The 22,397-nt window shown below is 40.5% G+C and overlaps 1 protein-coding gene and 1 non-coding gene across 2 annotated transcripts; both read right to left on the bottom strand.

The window, feature by feature from the left end:
* Positions 1–1,148: 1,148 nt before the first annotated feature.
* Positions 1,149–8,072, bottom strand: LOC117714808 (C-type lectin domain family 2 member D11-like). Its single transcript, XM_034511483.2, has 5 exons — positions 7,947–8,072; positions 5,352–5,477; positions 4,260–4,438; positions 3,571–3,677; positions 1,149–2,548 (listed from the first exon to the last, which is right to left on the bottom strand). The coding sequence occupies exons 1-5, from the start codon at positions 8,011–8,013 to the stop codon at positions 2,404–2,406; spliced, it is 624 nt and encodes a 207-aa protein (XP_034367374.1). The 5' UTR covers positions 8,014–8,072; the 3' UTR covers positions 1,149–2,403.
* Positions 8,073–13,571: 5,499 nt separating this feature from the next.
* Positions 13,572–13,633, bottom strand: LOC117715918 (U7 small nuclear RNA). The gene has a single exon (XR_004607700.1). It is a non-coding gene; the product is annotated as a U7 small nuclear RNA (small nuclear RNA).
* Positions 13,634–22,397: the final 8,764 nt, after the last annotated feature.

Below are 22,397 nucleotides of genomic sequence, written 5' to 3'. Positions count from 1 at the left end.
TACCTGCTACTTTTGCAAAGCTTGATCAGCAATGCTAATAAAAGGGAGACCAGAGGCAAGAAAAGATGACTCAGTGGTTAGAAACACTTGTTCTTGCTCCATTTCTTTCTTTTTTTTAATTTGTTTTATTGGATATTATATTTACATTTCCGATTTTATCCCCTTACCCCATTTCCCCCACCACCCAGGAACCCTCTATCCTATCCCCCCTCTTCCTATGTCTATGAGGATGTGTCCCCACCTACCCCCCCCCACTCCCACCTCCGCACCCTTGAATCCCCCCCCTCACTCGGTGTTCCACCTTCATGGGACCAAGGATCTCCTCTCCCACCTTTGCCCAACAAGGCCATCCTCCCCTACATATACAGCTGGAGTCATGTGTCCCTCCCTATGTGCTCCCAGGCTGGTGGTTTAGACACTGGGGAGCTCTGGTTGGTTGGTATTGTTGCTCTCCTCATGGTGCCACAAACCCTTTCAGCTCCTTCAGTCTTCTCTCTAACTCCTCCATTGGGAACCCCTTGATCAGATCAGTGGTTAGCTGTGAGCATCTGCCTCTTAATATGTCAGACTCCGGCAGACCTCTAAGGAGACAGCTATATCAGGCTCTTGTCAGCATGCACTTCCTGACATCCACATCAGTGTCTATCTTTGGTGATTGCACATGGGCTGGATACCCAGAAGGAACAGTCTCCTGACAGCCCCTCCTTCAGTTTCTGTCCCACACTTGGTCTCCATATTTGCTTTCTTGAGTATTTTGTTGCTCCTTCTAAGTAGGACCATTTCTAGCATCCACATTGTCACTCTCAGTAAGCAGACAGCTGATTCCTTCTGGTCCTGTCCATCTCTATCTGTGCTGTGTCTGTGTTGTCTGCCTACCACTGGTGGGGCACATATATACATATATACATATATACACATATACACATATACACATATACACATATACACATATACACATATACACATATACACATATACACATATACACATATACACATATACACATATACACATATACACATATGCACATATACATATATACATACATACATATATACATACATACATACATACAATACATACATACATACATATATACACATATACATATACACGAGCAATAAGCATAAATGAAGTCAGTATAAATGTAGTGTTTTGATTTTTTATTGATTTTCTTTCCCTCCCTTCCCCTATGTTCCTCTCCCCTTCCCTTCCCCCATTTCTCCATCCCTTTCTCCTCAGAGACCTAGACACCTCCCTTGGATATTAAATTTCTCTTGGCATATCAAGTTGGTACATAGTCTTTAAAAAGAACAAGAGGTCAGTTCTAGGTTGAGGAACTAGCAATACAATAGATGCAAATATTCAAGGAACAAGCAAGACAATAAACAAAGTTCTATTAATACTTGCATATAAGTTAAATGGTATAAAAGAAAAAAAGGAGGAGGAGGGATGGGGTAGGGGGTTAATGAGGTGGGGAATGGGGAAAGGGGATAACATCTGAAATTTAAATAAATAAAATATTGAATTCAAAAAAGAACAAGAGGGAAAAGAAAGGATGAAGAGATGCTTTTTAGCCTGTTATTTCGTCCTTTTTGGGACTCATCGGTATGGGGTAGCTAACTCTATAAGATTTTAAATATTTTTTTGAAAACCCAATAATATACATGCTAGTGTAAAATTAAGTATTAAATGCTTAAGGAGTTTAACTCACATTTGATGTGAAATAAATCCCATAAAATGGTGAAATTAAAATGGCATTAGTTTATAAAATATATTATACTTAGAACAGGATAAGTAAGTAGTTATAATTATACTTAGGACAGTATAATTGGAAATAGAAATATTAAAAACTAAAGTAGAGAAAAATTTCACCAGTGTCCCTCATGTTTTAAATTGCAGAGTGTAAAGTAAATCTTAATTTTAAATACTTTTAAAATTCTTCTGTAGGTTGGCTTGAGTTTTGAAAAGCATGTATACTATGGTTTCGGTCCCCACTCATGAACCTGTGACCCTCCTGTTTCAACCCTTACATAACTGGGATTACAGATGTATGTCACTATCCCAGCCATTTTGCTCTCATTATTAAAGGTCACATGCATGTTGGGGGACTCATTTTTGTGGTCTCATAAATTCAAAAGAAGGATTTCTCTGCACAAAAACTTCATAACATAAAAGTGGGGCTCGTGAACATTAGTTGTACTTTAGGCTTAAGGTATGAGTGCCAGCATCTATTTTAGACTCATCTATGTTCTTGTAATCCCCTGTATGTGCAGCTCTCCAAGATGGTTTTCACTTGTGATGTTAGGAAATACTCTTAATTTGTTTTGATAGCAATGTGGAACCATAGGGTAAAGAGTAGCACCCATAGATAACAGGCTAAGAAGCGTTTCTTCTTAAAAATTAGGAAGGAGAAACAGGAGTTTGGCAGTGGAGGCTATAGCTGTTGAGCTTGCTACAAATCCACCTGCGATTTACATAGACCCTGGCACTGTTGAAACCGTGACTGTTCAGGTATGCGTAGTTTTCCACTCCCTGGATGGGAACCCTGTAAAAAAAAAACAAACAAACAAACAAACAAAGAAAACAAACAAACAAAAAAGACATTAAGTCTGCAGAGCCCAGAACCACATTAGCTCTACAATGTAATCTCACCAGTCTTCACTGCTTTTTGGTAATATGAACCAAAGAGTCCCTGAGGAATCACCTGCACTAGTTTTACACCTACTGTCTCACATTCTCAGGGTTTATTTCACATCACTCCTTTGTCATTTGTCCATGGTAAATCCTGTAATGTGTGTACAAGGCATTGGACTGGCGCTTACTGCCATGTTCAAATGAACTGCAGCCATGAGTGACCCCAAGTGGGTGATTTTCAATTCTATTTTGAGGCATTTTGCATATGGGAATGCCCACTTCTTAGTAAATCGTAAATCACTCAAAGGGCTTCAATGGGTGGATGTGACTAAGTCTGTGATTTACCATTCCAGTCAAACAGCTATGCTCAAATCCAAGAACTGTTTTGGTGCTCTGTGATGACAAGACTTTAGAGGAGGTACCAAATGTCCTTAGAGTCTGCTTTCCTGAACAAGTGCAGCCATGCAATAGTGGGCTGCTGAATCTCAGGCTTGCAGTTTCTGCAGTGGCTTTCTGGGGTGTCAGAGCCCCCACTGCCCATCTGAGGGTTCGTCTGTATCCCACACAGGACATTTATCAACAACAAGAAGGTTCAGGTTGGAGCTAAAGCAAACAATAGCTGCCCCCAGACACCATCGTTATAGTAAAGATTTTGAGTAAAACCACACTAACTAAAGGTTTTAAAAATAATGATGAATAAACAGGAAAACATCCAAAGGATTTAAGTTTGTGAGTTTCCTGGGGATTGACTGTTCCATGTAAACACCACACTCTCTACCTCTGAACCACACACCTAGCCCAAGGGTTCATTTTTTTTCTTCCTTCCCAGTCCAGTTGGCTTCACATGACACCGACTTTCATCTCTCACAGCCACAACACACACATATCACAACACATGAGCACATTAGAAAGGAGAACATTGTGAAAACATACGAGTTGTTATACTCAGTGTTGTCTGTCCACTTCCAAGGGTGCTCTGACGACTCTCTGTGCAGGCCGATCCAGTGGTCAAAAATCCCCTTGTATCTCCTTAGGAAATTCTGTCATAAAACACAAAAAGGGAAGAGTACATGTGTCTTTTTTTTTTCAGATGAACCTGGAGTCTCTCCACACCACAGCTTACTCTAGAAATAACAGGAGAGTGTAACTGAGGGTCACAGGCTTTGGAGCTATACTAGTCAGCAGTTCCCAGTGTATCCACGTGACATCTGTAATTCTAAAGGACCTCATTTGAATTAAAGTACCAAATTTAACCACATATTCTTCTGTGACCAGGTTAGTTCTGGGTTAACCTCCCATTGCAGTTATTAACAGTTGTCATCTGCTGCATACTACATGTGCCAGCTTACGGGAAAATGCTCATGACTACCAGGTATCCCAGTAAAATGCCATATCTGACCTTCTAGCTGACTACAAGGACTATGTGAGAGAATATTTCTCAAATGTCTCAGGGCTCCAGTTAGAAGTCAAGCATCAGCAAATGGAACATACTCACACATTCCCCATGTCTCCATGTGCTTGGGATGGGATCCTTCCTCAGGCTTCATCTGTAACTCTCAATCTCAAGGCAATATAGTATTCAACAGAACACACAGACTAACCAATCCCTGCCCATCTCTTACCAGCTCCTCCTGGCTGTCAATTCGAGCTAGCTGGGCGTCTTGTTCCATGCAGGAGTCCTGGCTAAATGTCCAGTTACTTGAGTATTCAGAAAAATAAAAACATTTATTTCCAACTCCAATCCAGTTGCTTGGGCAAGGAGTATAGGTCTTTTTGATTGAGATCTGTTCTGTAGGTCTTACTAAAATGTAGACAATACAAAGAATCATAACAAGCATGTCTTCTCTCTTTTTGTAATACCCTCCTGAGCTCAATGTGAGGTGTGACTCTGATGTAGCTTTCCTAAGTGATCTGTAGGAGTCCACTTCTGAGCGTGATGGGCCTTTATCTAAAGGCCTCCCACCTTGGGCCTGTGCCCCATTCTCTCTCATGTGCTCACTGACAGTAGGGCTTCCAGGAAGTGCATTTCTATAATAGAATCACATTGTATGTTTTGCTACAATAGGGATGCTACAGCAGCAAGCACTCTGTATGGACACCTATTGACAGCGTGATAACTGAGATAGCAGTGAGAACTTTTGGGTAGGTGGTGTATACAGTGTGGACACGTTGCACTAAAGGATGATTTACATACTTAAGAGGACAGTGCGAGATTTTATTGCACAATTCTGGACAGTGTGGTACTAAGATCCTATACATTTATTACTTCTGAAACTTTCCATTTAATACTTTCACAATGCAATTGAGCCTTGTAACTAAACCCATGGGTCATGGGGAGAGGCACTGTATCTCCCTGGCCATATTACTCTTCTCTGTCCTCATCCTTCCTTGAGGTTCCTCTTTGGATTTGTTCTCTTCTTGTTCTCTACCTTGGACAGTTCCCCCAGGTGGACCTGTATACCCTGCATCTCTGTCTAGAGCTTGCTGAATGGCATCCTCCCAGAGATGCTGAGCCTGGCCTCCTGCATACAACACAGCCTGTGTGTTCTTTCACAGCATCTTCCTGCTGGAACCTAAGTTCCCAGAGAACAGGAACTTCTAGTGTGTTTTCTCTAGAACCCTTCCCACAATGCCTGGCTCACAGAGGTCACTAGTATAACTGACATTGTGTATGTGGACAGAATGCTGCAGAATTTGGAGAGTAAGTCACTTACCTGACAAAGCAGCAGAAAGAGCAGCTACAGCTACAGTGAGGACTGTGATCACTCCATAGCAGCAGTAAAGCTTAGCAGGAGACTCAGAGGAGACAATTCTGTAACATTTTACTTCGAGTTTTTTCCCTGAAAAACATGAATATAAGAATATCAATCTCAAAAAATCTTTTAGAGAAAAAGATAAATTTACCCTAGAATCATCTGTAGATTTTACTTATAGTTTCCTAGTGCAAATGCCTTCATAGAATGTTGATCTAAAATGAGGACCTTGGCTCTCAGAAGACTAGAGGAAAGAGAAACAGAATGTTTGCCACAGCTGGGCAGTGGTGGTACATGCCTTTAATTTCAGTACTTGGGAGGCAGAGGTGGACGGATTTCTGAGTTTAATTGAATTCAAATCCAGCCTGGTCTATGAAATGAGTTCCAGGACAACCACAGCTATACAGAGAAACCCTGTGTCGAAAAATAAAACAAAACAAAAAGTTTGCCACAGAACATTCCGTTCTAGTTATTATTCCAGTTATTAAACTACAGGCCAATAAAAGAGCAATAAACAGAGATAGTGAAGATCATGGAACAAAGATACAACAAGAGCTGCCCATTCGATGGCTGAGAGGTGAAGAACAATTGTTGCTCCTCTAGAGGACCCGAGTTGGGTTCCCAATCCCAACTCCTAAAAGAGGGCTCATAACCACCTGTGTAACTCCTGCTGCAGTCAAGGAGACGAACAGGATGGTACACTTTTATATTTCCAGTGCTAGGGAGGCAGAAGCTGGAGAGTCAGGAGTACAAGGCTAGCTTTGGCTACATAGAAAGTTTGTACTCAACCTGGACTATTTCCAAAGAACTTAGTCAGTAAATAAATTAACTAATAAAGGCACATAAATGTAATTGAACCCACTGACATAACTAATGGGTTAAATGTGGGAGCATTTTAACAAGCTTAGCAAAATCATGTGAAAAATTAATATTAGTCTAAAATAACAAAAACTCTTAGCAAGTTGGGAATTGAAGGAACACATTTGTGGATATTGGGCATTTCAAAAAAAATAAGAAAGGTAATTTTATTCATTTAGAATTCCACACCAGCATTTCTTATACAGTATTATGAGTAAGATTTATGGATACTCCTCTGTGTTTACACCAGTATAATTCTGATACTGTCTTTTTTATTCTGATACATAAACAGGAACTTTGCCATCCATCTTTCTCATGCTGTATACACACGGATCTCCCTCTAAATTTGAATTTGTCCTACAGCACAGTTTGAACATAACTTTCATGTCTTTATTTAAAAGCAACATTGGAAATGATCTCTCAAAAAAAAACAAAAAACAAAAAACAAAAAAAAACAAAGAAATGAAACATTGCTGGCCTGGTTTTTAGCTTAATTAAAAACCGTTTCAGAGACAAGACAAGTCATGGTTTTAAAGGAGTGAAGTTGTGAGATGCCTGCAGCTGGTTATACAACAGCTGCACTTTAGACATGAGCTCCACATTTACAACAGTAAATGTTTCCCTTGGCTAAATATGTGATTATTTGATTTGAAAAAGTTAACCCTGCTGAGGCAGGGAGAGCAGGAGTTCCAGGCCAGCTTGGGGTAAAGGATGAAACTTTACAAAGAGTCCATCATCATCATCATCATCATCATCATCATCATCATCATCATCACCATCTTCATCTTCTTCATCATCAGTAATAACAGTAGTAATAATAATAATAATTTCAGTTAGAATACATGGTTAAGTGATAAGCAGTAACATTTGTTGTGAATTTTGTATTTTGATAAATATCATTCTTGTATTCTCAAAATCAAATATTCTTTCCCTAAATGAAATAAAAATTAAGGTGAAGAAGCAAGAATGAGGGAACAAAGGAAGAAAAAGGAATGCAATATAATAATGCATAGATAATTTGAAACACAAGAAACACAGTTTTGCTTGTATGAAGAATGAAGTAGAAAATCCCATTACATTCTTTTTCTGTAACTTATCTAGAGCTGAAAATGGAAAGACTCTGGTCCTGGGTGGGTTCAGCTCCTGAACCCTCTCACTCTACCCCACCCCAATGCCACCCCATTCCACCTCCTTACAGTTCTTTTTTAATTACAATGGATCTGCAAAACACAAGCCCCAAGCTTCCCAGGCAACTTCTATCACTATGCACATTGTAAAGCCAATGCTTGAATTTCCTTCACTGGGGACACCTAGAGCAAGCATTTTCTACTGCAATTTGGTGTAACCCACCAGAGTATAGTTACCAGATCCCTGGGAAGAGTGGACCTGCAAGCTAAGTACAAAGAAAGAAAGAAAGCTGGAGCTGCAGCTCTGGCTCTTAAAAGGTGACTGACTCGCTCTTTGTTTCTCTTCCCTGAAAACTATTCAAGTGTTGCCTGCTCCAACAGAGTATCTAATGTAACAACCTCATAGCTAATCCTGTCTGCTTTCTCCTAGTCTGCAGACCCACTGTGACAGGCTCACAGAAGCCCTTCTGTTCTTATTCTTTTGTTCAAGGCTCAGCTCTTTTGCCCTCCTGTCCCTGGTGAAGCTCCTCTCTGCTCTTACACTTTGGTTCAAATACTATTAAATACATACCCATTTCTCCCTCCTTTGGCCTGTTTGTGGTATTGAGCATAGGGAGGGAAGCCTTTGTGGCACTCATCTCAGAGCTGAGAAGCTGGGTTTCAGCTACAGGAGGATTGAAACTTGAAAGCTGAGAGGCAGAATCCTATCAGAGGTCAAAGTATTTAACCACCCAGCTCCTCCCCTACTTATGAATAAGAACTTGTTAGTTTGAAACTGAAACACAGTCAATCACATTGTAATGAAGGGATTACACTGAGCCTGTCACGTGGGTCTGTAATAAAGTTTACAGCATTAGTTTGGAAAGGATCTGGTCCTGGGTGGGTTTGGCCCCTGAACCCTCACCCTACTCCTACAAACTAATCCTGTAAACAAAGAGCTTTTAGCAGAGCAACTTCAGGGGCTGCAGGGGGAGACCAGGTTTACTGTCCTGCAGGAATCAATTCAGAAATAAAAGACAACAACAAAGAGAAAATATTATTACCAACGCTTTCCTGTCCATCAGACACTGATCTTCAGGGTAGGTGAGCCCGTGTTGTTACACCTTCTTCTGGCCTCTGCTGCCCTTATACAGTTCTCAGACATACATGCAGGCAGAACTCCTATACCCTCTTGACCTAAAACAAAAGCCTGGCAGCTTAAAACAAAAGCCTGGGAGGCTTTTAGTCTGCCCAGTAGCATACAGACCTGCTCTTCTATGAGCTCACATCACAGCTTCAAGGTCTGCTCCCTCTCCCAGCCCCAATGTCTCTACCTACTTCTGGCCTCTCTTCTCTCTCCCCCCTTCCTTTCTCTACTCTCTCTCCCTGCTCCTTCCTCCCCAATCCTCTTGCCACCAACTCCCCTCTCCCTTTCAATCCCCAGAATACTAGTAGCCCTTTACTAAAAAAGCCATTCTGAAACTTCTAGAATAGGGCCAGGAGCCATGCTGGTGCAACCTGACAACTGACTTTCCTGTTTGTTTCTGGTTTGTGTTTCGTTTCTCTTTCGGAGCACTCAGATTTAGAAACATAACCCAATCTGACCTTTATGAGGTTACAGGAATTTTCAATCCCTCCTAAAATGGAGGTCTCTTTCTCTAACTCCAAAACCCTGAGTCAGAGACTAATAGACTTCTTCCTGCATCAGAGTGAAGACTGGCTCAGTGACCTCTGATCCTTTCTTATCACAGGCCTGCAGCAGTTCTGGGAAACAGAGAACCCTGGAGAGACTTCTGGCCTGGGTTGAGGAGATATTTCAACAGCATCACAGGGACATTAAGCAGCAAGACTACACTGTATGATAAAGTAAAGGTGTTACTGTGGGACACAAGTACCCAGCCATTTGTCCTGACCCACAGAAAACACACTGTGGGCACTGGCTCAGCTTCATAGCAGAGTCAATACTTATTCTAGGCTGGTCATGTGCTGGGGGATGTTGACCATAAGGGCAGGGAGAAGTGGAAAAACAGCAAAGGCAAAGTCACAGGACTTTCCACTCAAATTTTCCTGTGACAGTGGAAGTACTCTTCAAGTCTGCATTTTAAAAGGCAGGAAGGCAGAGAGCTTTGTGTGATATTATAGTTGCCATAATATCATGTCTCCAGGCAGGTCAGAGGTTTATTCTTAAGCTGAAGTTTCCCCTTAAAGGGCCTTTTCTACCACTGTAATGATTTCAAATGTAACCCAGTGCAGCAGTTTCTCCTTGACTCTTAGAAGCTATAGCAAATCAGCAGTGTTGAGCGCCAACTTTATTCCCAGGAAGAAGAAAAAAAACAGATTTTATTGTATAATAAGAAATTATATCCAATACTCACTGTCAGGCCATGGGATGTTATCCTGGTCCTTGGGTTGTGAGTGTTCAGCCACGCCCCCAGAACCCAGGATCCTGACAAGAGGTTTAATCTCCATTGAACCTGCACCTTCAGTCACATAAAGGACATCATCTAAAGGCCAGGGGACATAGCTAATTAAGTTATTCCCTCCCCTCTTCCCCCTCCCTTTAAAACCCAAGCTCCCCTGGCTTTCTTTGGGAGCACATACCATCTACACCCACTCACCACGCCATGAACAATAAAAGCTTTGGAAAACCAGACTCTATGTGTCACCTGGGAGAAACCCAGAACACAAGATAATAAAAATATCATTGGGCTTTTTTAATCTGCCTATGATAACACTGTTATCATAGAGGGCACAGAGGTTCTTGTGTTCACAGATAAAACTAGGGGAACCAGGAATGTTAAACATGCAGACTTGTCCCTTCAAAGGAAGGGATGTATAAACCTATTTTCTACAGAGAAGTCTGGTCATGGACGTGGTTAATAACCTGGTGATCTCTGTGCTATCTGTGGGGCCACACATGGCTTCCCCAGACTCTTCCTTATCTTGACCATTGTTTCTCAGTCAAAATATCTCATCCTTATGGGAGATGTCACATGTGCTTTACAACTGGGAGCAGAAGTGGTTAATAGACGAGGTGACCTCTGTGCTATATGAATGATCACAACCACACCAGACATTCTCCAAACTGTATATATTCACAGGTATTCAATATATAAAACCTTTATGAAAGAACTCACAATTACTTTTAAAAAGAGCTTCAATGTTGTCATATTTTAAGCCTTATTGTACACAAAGTGTTGAGTTAATTGCCACCGGGAAACTTTTGTCTAAAATTGTGCTGTGTTTAAATAATCTAATTTAAAAATAATCTTCCTGGTGTCAGACTCCAGAAGTATGAACCATCACTAGTTACTGAGTTATGCTGAACTAGACTTTCATGCTTCACATGGATGGTTATTCTGCTGCTGATGGTGATCGTAAAGAACCCACACTCAGTTTCTCTAATAATCATGATCATAGCAGTTACAATGCATTCATCTCTTCTTTTCTTTAAAATAATCTTAACTACATGAGGTATACTATTCAAACAATGAACCCCAGAAATGACAGGCTTGAAAAAAGACTGAAAGTAAGTATTTGCATTTTAAATGGCAAGTGGATATTTCTCTAACAACTAAACCAGAATCCATGAAAAAAAAAAAAAAAAAAAAAAAAAAAAAAAAAAAAAAAAAAAAAAACAGACCAGACCAGAAAGTCCATATCAGACTTAATGTTAAATCAACACAGGTGTGAGCTGGGTGTTGGCCATGGGAAATAGGACACCAATGCTATGGCAAAATAAGATTATCTTCTCACTGTCAGTCCATGTAAAAACAATTAACATCTATTTTTTCCAATATAGTGAAAATTCATCACATAAAATTATAGTATGTCCCATTAGAAAAGGATATCAATGAGTTTTCTGAACATACAATTTAGCATGTTAACTTTTGTAGCATTTTAATAATATTTTAAAAATGTACACTTGACCCTGCTGAGGATATCTTGCAATATCTTCTTTTATTTCCTAGAGTTTATGTCACCAAAGCCCGCTACTCTAATGAAAATCATTGAATGAAATGGGGGCTGGAAAGATGGCCAAGCTGTTAAAGGCTAAAGTTTTCAACCAAAAGGAGTAGGTTCAGTTCTCAGCACCCATGCTTGCCTTTCCAGCTTCCTCTTTGCCAAACATCATGGTAGATATCAAATAAACAAACTTATAAACAAGTTAACGAATCAACAAATTAATATGTAAGTCTGTACACGCATGTTGCAGTAAAGATTATCATAGTGGTGTCTGTGTTAAATCAGGATTGAAGCAAACTGTCACTGTCCTTTAATCAGAGCAATGAAGGACAGCAGTTCCTACAGAAATAGAAACCAAGTGCCCAGGCTCCTTTCAAGGAGAGGAAAGTTTTATCATTAGTTGTGTCCTTTACTGTCAGGGATGAATGATGATGACAGCTGGTATTTTGTTACTATGTTTTTTTCTAGGGCAGGTTTTCTTATGGTTTTGCTGAGTCATGAGTTTCTTACCTCATCTGTGATTTCTTGTTCTAGATTATCAACTTTCATTCCAGATCCTGAGATCAGATAAAAGGAAGCAGGCAATTTATTCTCTCATTGGTGCTTTTTGTGGGAGAAGAATAATGGAGTGGGGCAGGTTGGCTCTGTCTCAGGGTCTAAGGGTGCATAGGTCAGATTGACTTTATGCAAGCAGGGGTAGAGTTTTAACCAGAATAGCTGTGTGGATCCAGAGACTGTTGTCATGTTCTTCTGGAGAAATCTTTAAGAACAGTTAATTTGACAGAGTGCTTTAGTTAGTAAGATGAAACCAACGTGGAGAACCTAGCCAAGGCAGCCATTGTCCAGTGAGGACCTAGCAATGGCAGTGATTTAATCCAGAAGGAACTTCATTAAAAAGTCTAAAAGACAGGATGAATATTTAAGTATGAGAAAAATAAAAAGGAAAGGTGTGATGAAGTGGAGGAGCCTGAGTGGAAGAAACCCAAAACTCATTCATAGGAGGAAGCTTGTTACTGTTTTTTTTCCCTCTGATGTAAATCTTTGGTCCTTAAGTCTCAAGCCAGTTTGGATTTGTTGGTGCAGAAGAAACATTGTTTCTGGAAGAGGGCACAAAATCCCACTGTTAGCAGTAGTCAAGGAACATAGTCCTCTTTAATTTTCAATAATTGCATCAACAAAACAATTGATCTGAATTTCTTTAAGGTTTTCTGAGAGCTGGTAAGACAAGCATTAACTGATTCAAAGAAATCATCAATCCAGATGTTTTAGTTCTGCACAGCTATTTAGATGAAAGCATAGCACACACAGTTTTATATAGTATTCAGCACTTTGTAATTGTAATAGACACATTATCACTGGCTTATACATTTACTGTATTGCCAAGGACCAGCCTCTGAGAGGAGATCCTAAGGAAGGGTGGTGTGTTGCAGGAAATATTTTAAAAGTACGATAAGTTCCTGCACTATGCCCAGAACTGGAGGGGTGTTCTCATCTTGGCAGACTCTCTGGCCAGGAGCTCCCTAAATCTCTCCACCTATCTTGCTAAGTTGCCACTGGCAGGTTGCTTTCATGCCAACCCTATGCTTCAAAATCCCCGCTGACTTTGTGGTGCACACAAGGTAAACCCACACTTTGCCACCATACCATTCTCTTTGGAACCCACTGGAGCAACCATGTGAAGGAAAACACCACACAAACTTAGTTCAGAAACAATGGTAACTCAATATCTGGGCTCAACAACTGCAATGCTAATCTTGTAAGCCATATTAAATCTAAATCTTCTGGTGGCAAATCCTAATGAATTCTCCATAAGCTGGGAGTCACTAGTAGGTACATCTTGCCCTCTTGCTATCCTATCAAAAAACAAAAACAATAACAAAACAAACAAAAGAAACCCTATCTCTCTCCTGCTTCCTCTCTTCCCCTATCCAACCCAGAAGTCCCCCCTACTAGCCCAGTGATTGGCTCCTTTGTTCATTAGGAGATGGTTCACAAGTCACCTGAGTATTCACTCCTCATTTACAGCCCCTCCCAGAATAGTAGAATTAGCATCAAGATTCAAGCAACCCCAGGGCTTATCCACAACAAGGGTGTTTGGGGACAGTGGAAGAAAAAACTCAAAGTCAGTGATGAGTGCAAGCTGACAGACAGCTCTGTAGTATGCTCAAGTCAGCTCTCTAGTTAGATTCCTATTCAAGATAGTTCTCTGCTTGAGACAGCTGTTTGCCAGAGATAGAACTATAGATAGCTCTTGGGTTTTCCAACCAAAGTCAGAAATCCTGCTAGAAAAATTATAAAAGAGATATGTCATCTCTCCAAGTAGCTCTCTTTAAGTAGCTTTGTCTTGCAGACCAAAGCCCAGTCTTTTATTTACATATTAATTCAGTCATTTACCCCAGGCTCCCTTTTGATTATCCCACAAATCATCATTTTATGACTTAAACTCCCTCTGAGTTTGAACCAAAATATCTGCCTGCTTTGTAAGCACAAACAATAAGCTTAGCTGGGTGGGATCTTGCCCTGAGATGACTACTCTCTAAATCTCTTTATCTCCTTCCTTAACATCTTTCTGACAAGCTGGTTCACCAGTGCAGCTGCCTCTCTGTTCTTTTAGGTCCATGAAGCCTCTTACAATTCTTATTGCACCATATATTTTACACAGTTGAGAAATCCTGTTTATATATTTTTGATCTCATGTTTTCAAAGTTCTTTCCCACAGCCTTAGGGATGTCCTGAAGATCTCAGCATCACAAAGATACATTTTCATTTCCCAGAATTGTACTGGCTATGATTATCATGGAGTCATTACCCTTAGCAGAGAGGACATTCCCCTGAAGGAGGAACATAAAGTAAAATATATTCATTGTTATACAAATAAGCCTTACACCTACAGCAACCATCAATACTCATGTAGGTCCACATCCTGCTCCAGGGATAGGAACTTTGTCACAACATCTCTCTGCTGTAGCCATTCAGGACCTGGCACTGTATATATATATATATATATATATATATATATATATATATATATATACATATATATGTATATATACATAGGGTATACACACAGTATATACACACTGTATATACATACAGTATATACATACTGTACAAGCTCAATGTGGCTGCTATGCCTCCAGTAGCCCATCTCTTATAACCATTGTGCCTCAATCATAGCAGGAAGGCAATATAAGTAACAACTTATGTTATCTAGAGGTAAGAAGTACATTCTTCCCTGACTTGATTTATTGAATCCCTTATAAAACTGTGTACCCAAATAGATCTTTTTCCTAGTTGTTTCTGACAGCTATTTTGTCACAGTGAAGACCCCCAAACTCAGGAGACCCTTACTCAAGTCTCGGGAAATCACAGCCACCCCCCAAAATTGCAAGACATCATACCTGCATGCAATCAGCAGAGATTTATTAGGAAGAGTTGGCTGGCCAAGGTCAATTTGGTTCACTCACATAGGAGTTGAATTAACAAAGCCAGTCAGTCTGAGAAGGGTTTTTAAAGAAGAAGCCACAAACCTGGAGAATGAGGAGGGGGTGAAAGGTTGCTAAGGAAATATAACATAAAAATAGCGGAGAATTCCAGAGGAATGCAACCTAAGTGAGTCAGGGTTATGTGGAAAACACTCTGTATTCTCAAAATGTGGTCTTGACCTGTCACTAGCTCAACTAATTCTCAGTTTCACCTAGATGAATTGCATCTCTCTTTTGTCGCTACCCACGTCCGACCCTCGGAATAAGGCAATGGCAACCGTAGTTTATTCAGCTATCCCTGTACAGCCGCTTCCTCTCTCTTTCTCTTCTCTTGTTTTGTTTTTCTTTTTCTCCCCAGCTCCTGCAGCCCCTTATAAGCATTGCCTTGATCCTATCAGCAGCTGCCACGAAGTCACTGCTAATTGGCCACTCTCAATGATGCGAGGTGGGGTGATTAGGTAACCACACCTCTCAGCACATACAACTCCATGTATGGAGTTGTCTTTTCTCTCAAGCAATGCCTATGCCAAGTGCCACTTTGTAATGGTGAGAGTGGAGCCGCTTCCCACACTCTTTGTGGTCAGGAATGTGTCTTTCTGCTTTGGGCTTTCCCCACCCATAGGTGGGTTTTCTTTTCCCTGAGGCTTGAGGGATGTTAAGCCAGCAAGTGTCCTCTGACTCAGGGATAATGTCCTCCTCCCCGAATGTATCCTGGGGCAGTGAAGGCCTGAAATCTTACATTCAGTTCCACTTTCTGGAACCTGCATTCTTTTACTCAGGTCTAGGGGTAAAGAAAAAAGCCTGTATATATTTTATAAAATGATCTTTATAATTTTTCACTCTACAACAGCAATGAATTGGATAAGTAATGCATTATCTTACTGCATTTTTCTTACTGCAATTATCTTACTGCTGAAATCTTTTTTTTGGTTCCCAATCTTAATGGGAGAGCTTTGTGTTACTCACCATGGTATATGGTGCTACTGTGGGTGTTTCATGGACATTCTTTAACAAGTCAAAGTCAATTCCAGACTCTATTCTTAGTTTTCATCTATTAATTTGGTTGTCTTATTTATCTTTTTAGACAACTGGTGTGTTAAACTGCATTAACTGATTTCATTTTTGCAGTTTTATGTATTTAACTGACTCATAGAGATACATGTGATATGGTATCATGTTCCAATACATGTATACAATGGGTAATGATTACATTAGGTACCTATTCTATCACCTCATACATTCATTGTTTCTTCATCATAAGAACATTCAAAATCTTCCAGCTACATTAAACTTGCCTACCTGGGAGATATCCCACTTCATCTTATCCACTTCGTCTTGCTATATAATATGTGGATACATGGTTAGACGGAATTTGTGGTACTTTGCTAAGGCCTTTGTATGTATCCATTAGGGTAATGGTCTGTTTTAACCTGGAGTGAGTCTTAACATCTTAAATAACCTAGATAATTCTTCACAGGTACATCTTTCTATCTTTGGTCATTCTAGATTCTGTCAGGTTGAAAGTCACGGTTATTCATCTCAGTTGGAAAGATGAATCTCTTTCCCACAGACACTAAAAGGCAGCGATGTCTGTCATCCAAATGGATGTCAACCTCTAATCCATGCACCACTCTGCAGAGCAATTTCCTGACAGTAACAAAGGGAACAGTTTATTTCTCTTTAGCTATTGTCCAGGCTATCAGATTCCCAACACTCTTCAGGAGCTATGAAGATTGTAAAAGGCAAAAAAACTCATTTTGTAGCAAAGTGGCCATTTGTAAAATCAACTTCTTCTTAAAATGCCCAGATATTTACAAGAATTTATAAGAATGGGATTAATAAGGTGAAAGCTACCAAAGATTTAGAGAATAAAGTCCTTCTAGAAAGAAGGCTAGGCTAATTCCATGACAGGCTTAAATTGGCAGCTAAAAATACTAGGCCTAAATCTCTGTTTCAATAAACTGGGCAATTTCAGGTAAGTCCAGGCCTCAGAAGGTTCCCTGCCACCTGACCTGAGGCAAGGACAATGGGTCAGCAGCAGAAACTACTTCCTCAGCAACAGTTTCCAGACCTCCCCAGCAAGTTTCCAACACTCACACCCAGGTAATAGAATGTCCTTAAAGATGGACTCAACACATTAGCATAGAAGTCACCTACCCTGGAATTCCCTAATGTGCTTTAAATGAGGCCTGCAGGCTCACTTTGTTGTGTCTCTGTCTTGGTGATGGGAAATCCCAGATACTGGACTTCTGCAGAATAAAACACTCTTTGTGTTTACATACAATTTGAATCCAGAGTATCATTCTTTGGTGAATTATGACTCTTAAACTAGTTTCCTTTCTGTAGAAAACACCGTGACCTAAAGCAACCTGGGTAGGAAAGGATGTATTTGGCTTGTGTATCCCAATCAAGGCCATTGGTGAGGTAAGCAAAGGCCAGAACTAAACCTGGAAGCAGGAATTGAATTAGAAACATGGAGGAGTGCTGCTTTACTGACTTGCTCCCCATGTTTTGCTCAACCATCTTTCTTACATAACCCAAGATCATCTGAAGTCTTTTATCAAGTGTGTACAACGTGTCTGTAAAATAAATTTAATTATACCTATACCTGCCTTGCTTCAAAATGAATGAAACTCAGACATTTATTTATTTATTTATTTATTTACCTTTGTGCAATTACTGGGAGATTACCCATAATCTAATTTTCTAATGGCTAGACTGTTAATTCCCCAGCTGTGATCCCCAGATAATGATTTTTCAAGTGTCCCTGGGTTATTTCTGCTCCAGCAGTCTGTCCTGGGCCAGGAGGCCAGGGCCAGGGCAGACATTTCACTCAGGTATGAGCTCCTGGCCCATCATATCTAATGGAGACCTCCTGTTCCCACCATCTTCTTCCTCCTTCACTCTCCTTTCTCCTTCTCTTTTTATCCTCATGGTCCCTACCAGTGACCCCCAGCTAGGGGGTCACTGGTAGGGACCATGTAACCTGCCTACCTCTCTTCTCTTCAGTAATTGGCTGTAGCCACCTTTTTTAATTAATAGTTTTAAATTGGGGAGCAAGGTTTATACAACAAAAGCTAGTGTACATGAGAATTTGCTCATCTTGGAGCAACCAGACCTTGGAGAACAGAATTTAGCATTTGAATACATAGCAGCACAGACCTACCCCCAACACATCTGCCAGACACTGACTATCACTGAACCATGAGTAAGGCAGCAAAGTTCTTGTTGTCTTAAAACTCTCACTATTGGCTATATGAAAGAAGCAAAGACTGAGCATAGTAAAAGCAAAGAAAGTTACCATATGACCCTGCTTTACCTTTCCTGACCATATAGCCAGAGGACTTCACAGCCCACCACAGAGATACCTGCACACCCATGTTACAGACGCTCTGAACAATAATTAAAAAATGGGATCAGCCTAGCTATCCATTAACAGATGAATGATTAATGAAAACCTTATACACAGACACAGTAGAATTTTATTTATTCATATAAAAATGATTTTTTTCTGAAAATCCATAGATCTGGACATCATTATTATATTAAGTGAAGTTACCCAGACTCAGAAAAGCTGATACTACATATTGCCTCTCATTTTGCAGGTACTAGATTTAAATTTATGTATTTTAATTTATATATGTACTTATATAGCTATTAAAGTCATATCTATGAATTATTTTTAATTTACACATATACATAGGATATAGAGAGAGTGTGTGAGAGAAAAAAGAGTATGTGTATGAGAAATAGAGAGGGAAACAGTGTGTGTGTGTGTGTGAGAGAGAGAGAGAGAGAGAGAGAGAGAGAGAGAGAGAGAGAGAAAGAGAGAGAGATCATGAAACTAGAAAGGAGTCTATGAAAAAACAATAAAGGTTTATGGAATACATTGACATAAAAGCAGAAAGGTAAATACAGGGTGTAGAAATGTACACATGGAGGAGAGGAGATGGGAACATGCTATATAGTGTTTTGGCTTAGTGCTTACTACCTTGAAGAACTAGTTTTTGTTGAGAATGTTATGAAATATATGTACAAAGGGCCAAAAGGTAGCTCAGCAGGTAAAATCACTTACTTTGCAAGCCTAATGACCTATGTTCAACTTAACTAAATGGCAGATGCTGTGGTAATCATCTGCAGTTGATCACTCCGCTCACAAGATGGGCAAAGTACCCAGAAGATCATGGGCCAGTTCACCTGGAGTATGTAGAGCAGCATACACAAGAGAGAGACCATTTTAACAAGGTGAAAAAGAAGACTATCTTAGTTGGGGTTTCTAGTGCTGTGCTGCAACATCAGGACCACAGCAACTTGGTAAGGAAAGGGCTTGTTTCACTTATACTTCCAGATCTCAGTTCATTATTATCTTAGTCACTGTTTTGTAGCTGTGAAGAGGCAGCATGATCAAAGCAACTCATACAAATGAAAGTATACACTTGGGGGTTTGATCAAAGTTACAGAGGCTTACTCCATTAGAATCATGGCAGGGAGCATGTGGGCAGACATGGCAATGAAGAGTTACACCGGAATCCATAGGCAAAGAGAGGTAGCCAAGGCCTGGCATAGGCTTGTATAAACCTTAAAGCACACCACACCCCAAATGACACATTTCCTCCAAAAGGGCCACACCTCTTAAACTTCCCAATTATTTCAAATAGTGCCACTCCCTAATGACAAAATATTAAAATATTTAGGTCTATGAGGGCCATTCTTATTTAAACTATCATAGTCAGCAAAGGAATTCAGGGTAGGAACTAAAACAGGACAGAAATCCAGAGTCAGGGAAAGATGCAGGGGCCATGGAGGAGTTCCCGTTGCTCTCTGTGATTTCTTTATACCTCAAAGCCAGTACCACCTGGATGACTTTTATATTACCAGTTTTGGCTGCCAGCACAAGGTACAGCCTTTGGCCTTTCTGCACCACAGCTCTGTGTGCTGACCCTGAGGAAGAACTTCCCAGAAGATATGGCTTCAATTATGCTGCTCTATTTTTCAGCAACAGTTGACCAATATTGATTGGTTCAGCAAAGCTAAGGTTTCAGTTTAATAGAACTTGTCTCTTGCAAATCACAACTTCAGCACTGGCAGCTTAGAATTACAAATTCTTAATTCAGATATTGAACTGCCCCCAATCAAGTCTGTAAGATATTCTCTAACTTCCCTCTGAAACTTCAGAAGGCAAGCCTCTGTCATCTACATTTCTCTCCATTAAGGTCTGAATATTCAATGGCTTTTTCAGTCCAAATTTCAAATGCCTCTCCAATCCTTCTAAAAATGCTCTGTTGGATCTGTCACAGTCTTTGCCTTATTTAGAGTTTCTATTGCTGGGATAAAACACCACTGGTAAAAAAGTGTTCATTACAGCTTACAATTCTCAGGTAACACTCCCTCACTGAGGAACCTCAGGAAGGAACTCAAGACAAGAATATGAAGACAGAAACTGCTGCAGAGGGCATTGAGGACTCTTGTTGACTGGTTTGCTCTCTAAGGGTTGCTCTTCTTATATCACCCTAGACCACCAACTCAGGAGTGCCACCACCCACAATGGGTCGAACCTACATACATCAATCACTAATTAAGAAAATGCCAAACAGGCTTGTCTACAGCACAATATTATGGAGTTATTTCTCTATTGAGGGTTTCTATTTTCAGATGATTCTAGCTTATAGCAAGTGGACATAAAACTATTCAGCACAGTAACCAAATCATGATACACACATGACTTCATTCACATACACACACAACATATATGTACACGATAATAATACAATGAAATAAATAATTCAAGTGTTTTTATAAATATTTGTTCTTTATTAAAATTAATTCTTTTTATCCCAAGTCTTCAGAAAAAGTAGAGATAACAAATTGAACTCAAACACAAATGTGTCTCAGAGCTTTCAGAAACCACAGACCTTCCATAGCTGAAAGGGGACATAATATTGGTAGCAGAGACTCATTGTGAGGGATTAAAGGTGGGCCATGCTAGCCATTTAGTCTGTCTTCTTTGTAAACAGATGCTGTTGCTGGAATTATTGAGGTTCAGAATCTGAGAACAAGCCAGATTTGTCTGTCCATTCTTATTAAGACAATAAAATGAACAATAGATAAAGATATATATTCATTGAGTCCACATTAGGAAGTTGGGCATAAATCCAGTGACTCTTCCAAATCCATCTTTGCTGTTTTGGAATGAGGTTTAGGTTTGAATAGAGGGCCAGAGCTAAACATTCTGGTCAAAACTGGTTCTACTGGATGTAGCCAATCTTACCTTCAAACAAAAGCCACCTTTTCCTAAAACAATGAATCAAGCACATCCCTTCATGACTTGAACATAGAAATGTAGTTCTTTACAGCCTCTCTCTCTCTCTCTCTCTCTCTCTCTCTCTCTCTCTCTCTCTCTCTCTCTCTCACACACACACACACACACACACACACACACACATTAGGTGAAAAGAAAGAATTGGTGATTTCCAACTATCAAGTCCAAGTCTAAACTGTGACTAGACTCTGGAATGGGGGAACATGTTTCAAAATATCTAACAGATATTTTATTAAAACTCAGAAAATTCAGATATAAAATTTATCTTAGACTATATAATAAAGTGAGGGGTATTGTTTAATTTTTATTTCAAATCATTCTGAATAAAAACAGTCAACATACAGCCATTGGTGGTTCATACTTTTAATCTCAGCACTTAGAATTCAGAGCAAGGAGGATCTTAGAGTTCAAGGCCAACCTAGTCTACACAGTGAGTTTCAGCCAGAACAGCCAGGGTTACTCAGAGAAACCATCTCTAAAACAAAGAAAGACAGATTTGGAAAACATGTTGGGAGTTAAGTATAGGACTGAAGTGAGAGAGAATGCTGCTGATCAACTATTCTTGAGCTTTTGCATAGACAAGAAACTTGTCAGACCTCTGCCCGGCCTGTTGGTGAGTGCACCCCGGATCCCACCGGAGACATTCTGGGGGCTTCACAGATCCCACAGCCAGCACTAGCACTCCCCTTCCACCCCTCGCCCCTCTTCCAGTCTGAGGCCTGGACCAGACCTCTGCCCGGCCTGCTGGTTAGTGCACCCCGGATCCCGCCGGTGACATTCTGGGGGCTCCAAGGATTCCACAGCCAGCTTTAGGTAGGAAAACCCACATACTGCCCTGAGCCCATAGCTGGGTGCCCTGAGTGCTCAGATTCCAGCAGATACCTCCCCCCCCTTGCCGGCTAGCACCCCCCTTCTGCCCATCTCCCTGGTCTGAGGCCTGGACCAGACCTCTGCCAGGTCTGCTGTTGTGTGGACCCCGGATTCCGCCTGAGACATACTGGAAGGTCCACTCAACCCAGAACCACAGAGGAACAACAGAACTCAGAGCGTCAAACAACATATCCTGAGATATCCAAGAGGAGACACTGTACCCAGAGCAGCAGACACCTAGCTTGACTGCCACAGTGGAGGCACCATATCCTGAGGCATCCTAGACATACCACTGTAATCAGTGCAGCTGAAAAAAATCATAGAGACATCTGGACCCCTAGAAGACCAGACACAATCGAGACAACTGGAAAGGCAGGCTTCAACCAGAGACAGAAGTACAGGT

The sequence above is a fragment of the Arvicanthis niloticus genome, chromosome 9 (genome assembly GCF_011762505.2).
Source record: "Arvicanthis niloticus isolate mArvNil1 chromosome 9, mArvNil1.pat.X, whole genome shotgun sequence".
NCBI classification, from domain to species: Eukaryota; Metazoa; Chordata; class Mammalia; order Rodentia; family Muridae; genus Arvicanthis; species Arvicanthis niloticus.
Note: the sequence above shows the minus strand (reverse complement) of the source record. Positions and strands in the feature narration are given on the sequence as shown.

What these genes read in the sequence shown, in the direction of transcription:
- LOC117714808 (XM_034511483.2), bottom strand. Translation starts at nt 8,013, where the DNA reads ATGAGTGCCACAAAGGCTTCCCTCCCTATGCTCAATACCACAAACAGG. An exon ending in GCCAAAGGAGGGAGAAATGG is followed by an intron (nt 5,478 to 7,946) that starts GTATGTATTTAA and finishes CATGTTTTTCAG; the next exon opens with GGAAAAAACTCGAAGTAAAA. An exon ending in TCTTTCTGCTGCTTTGTCAG is followed by an intron (nt 4,439 to 5,351) that starts GTAAGTGACTTA and finishes TCTACATTTTAG; the next exon opens with TAAGACCTACAGAACAGATC.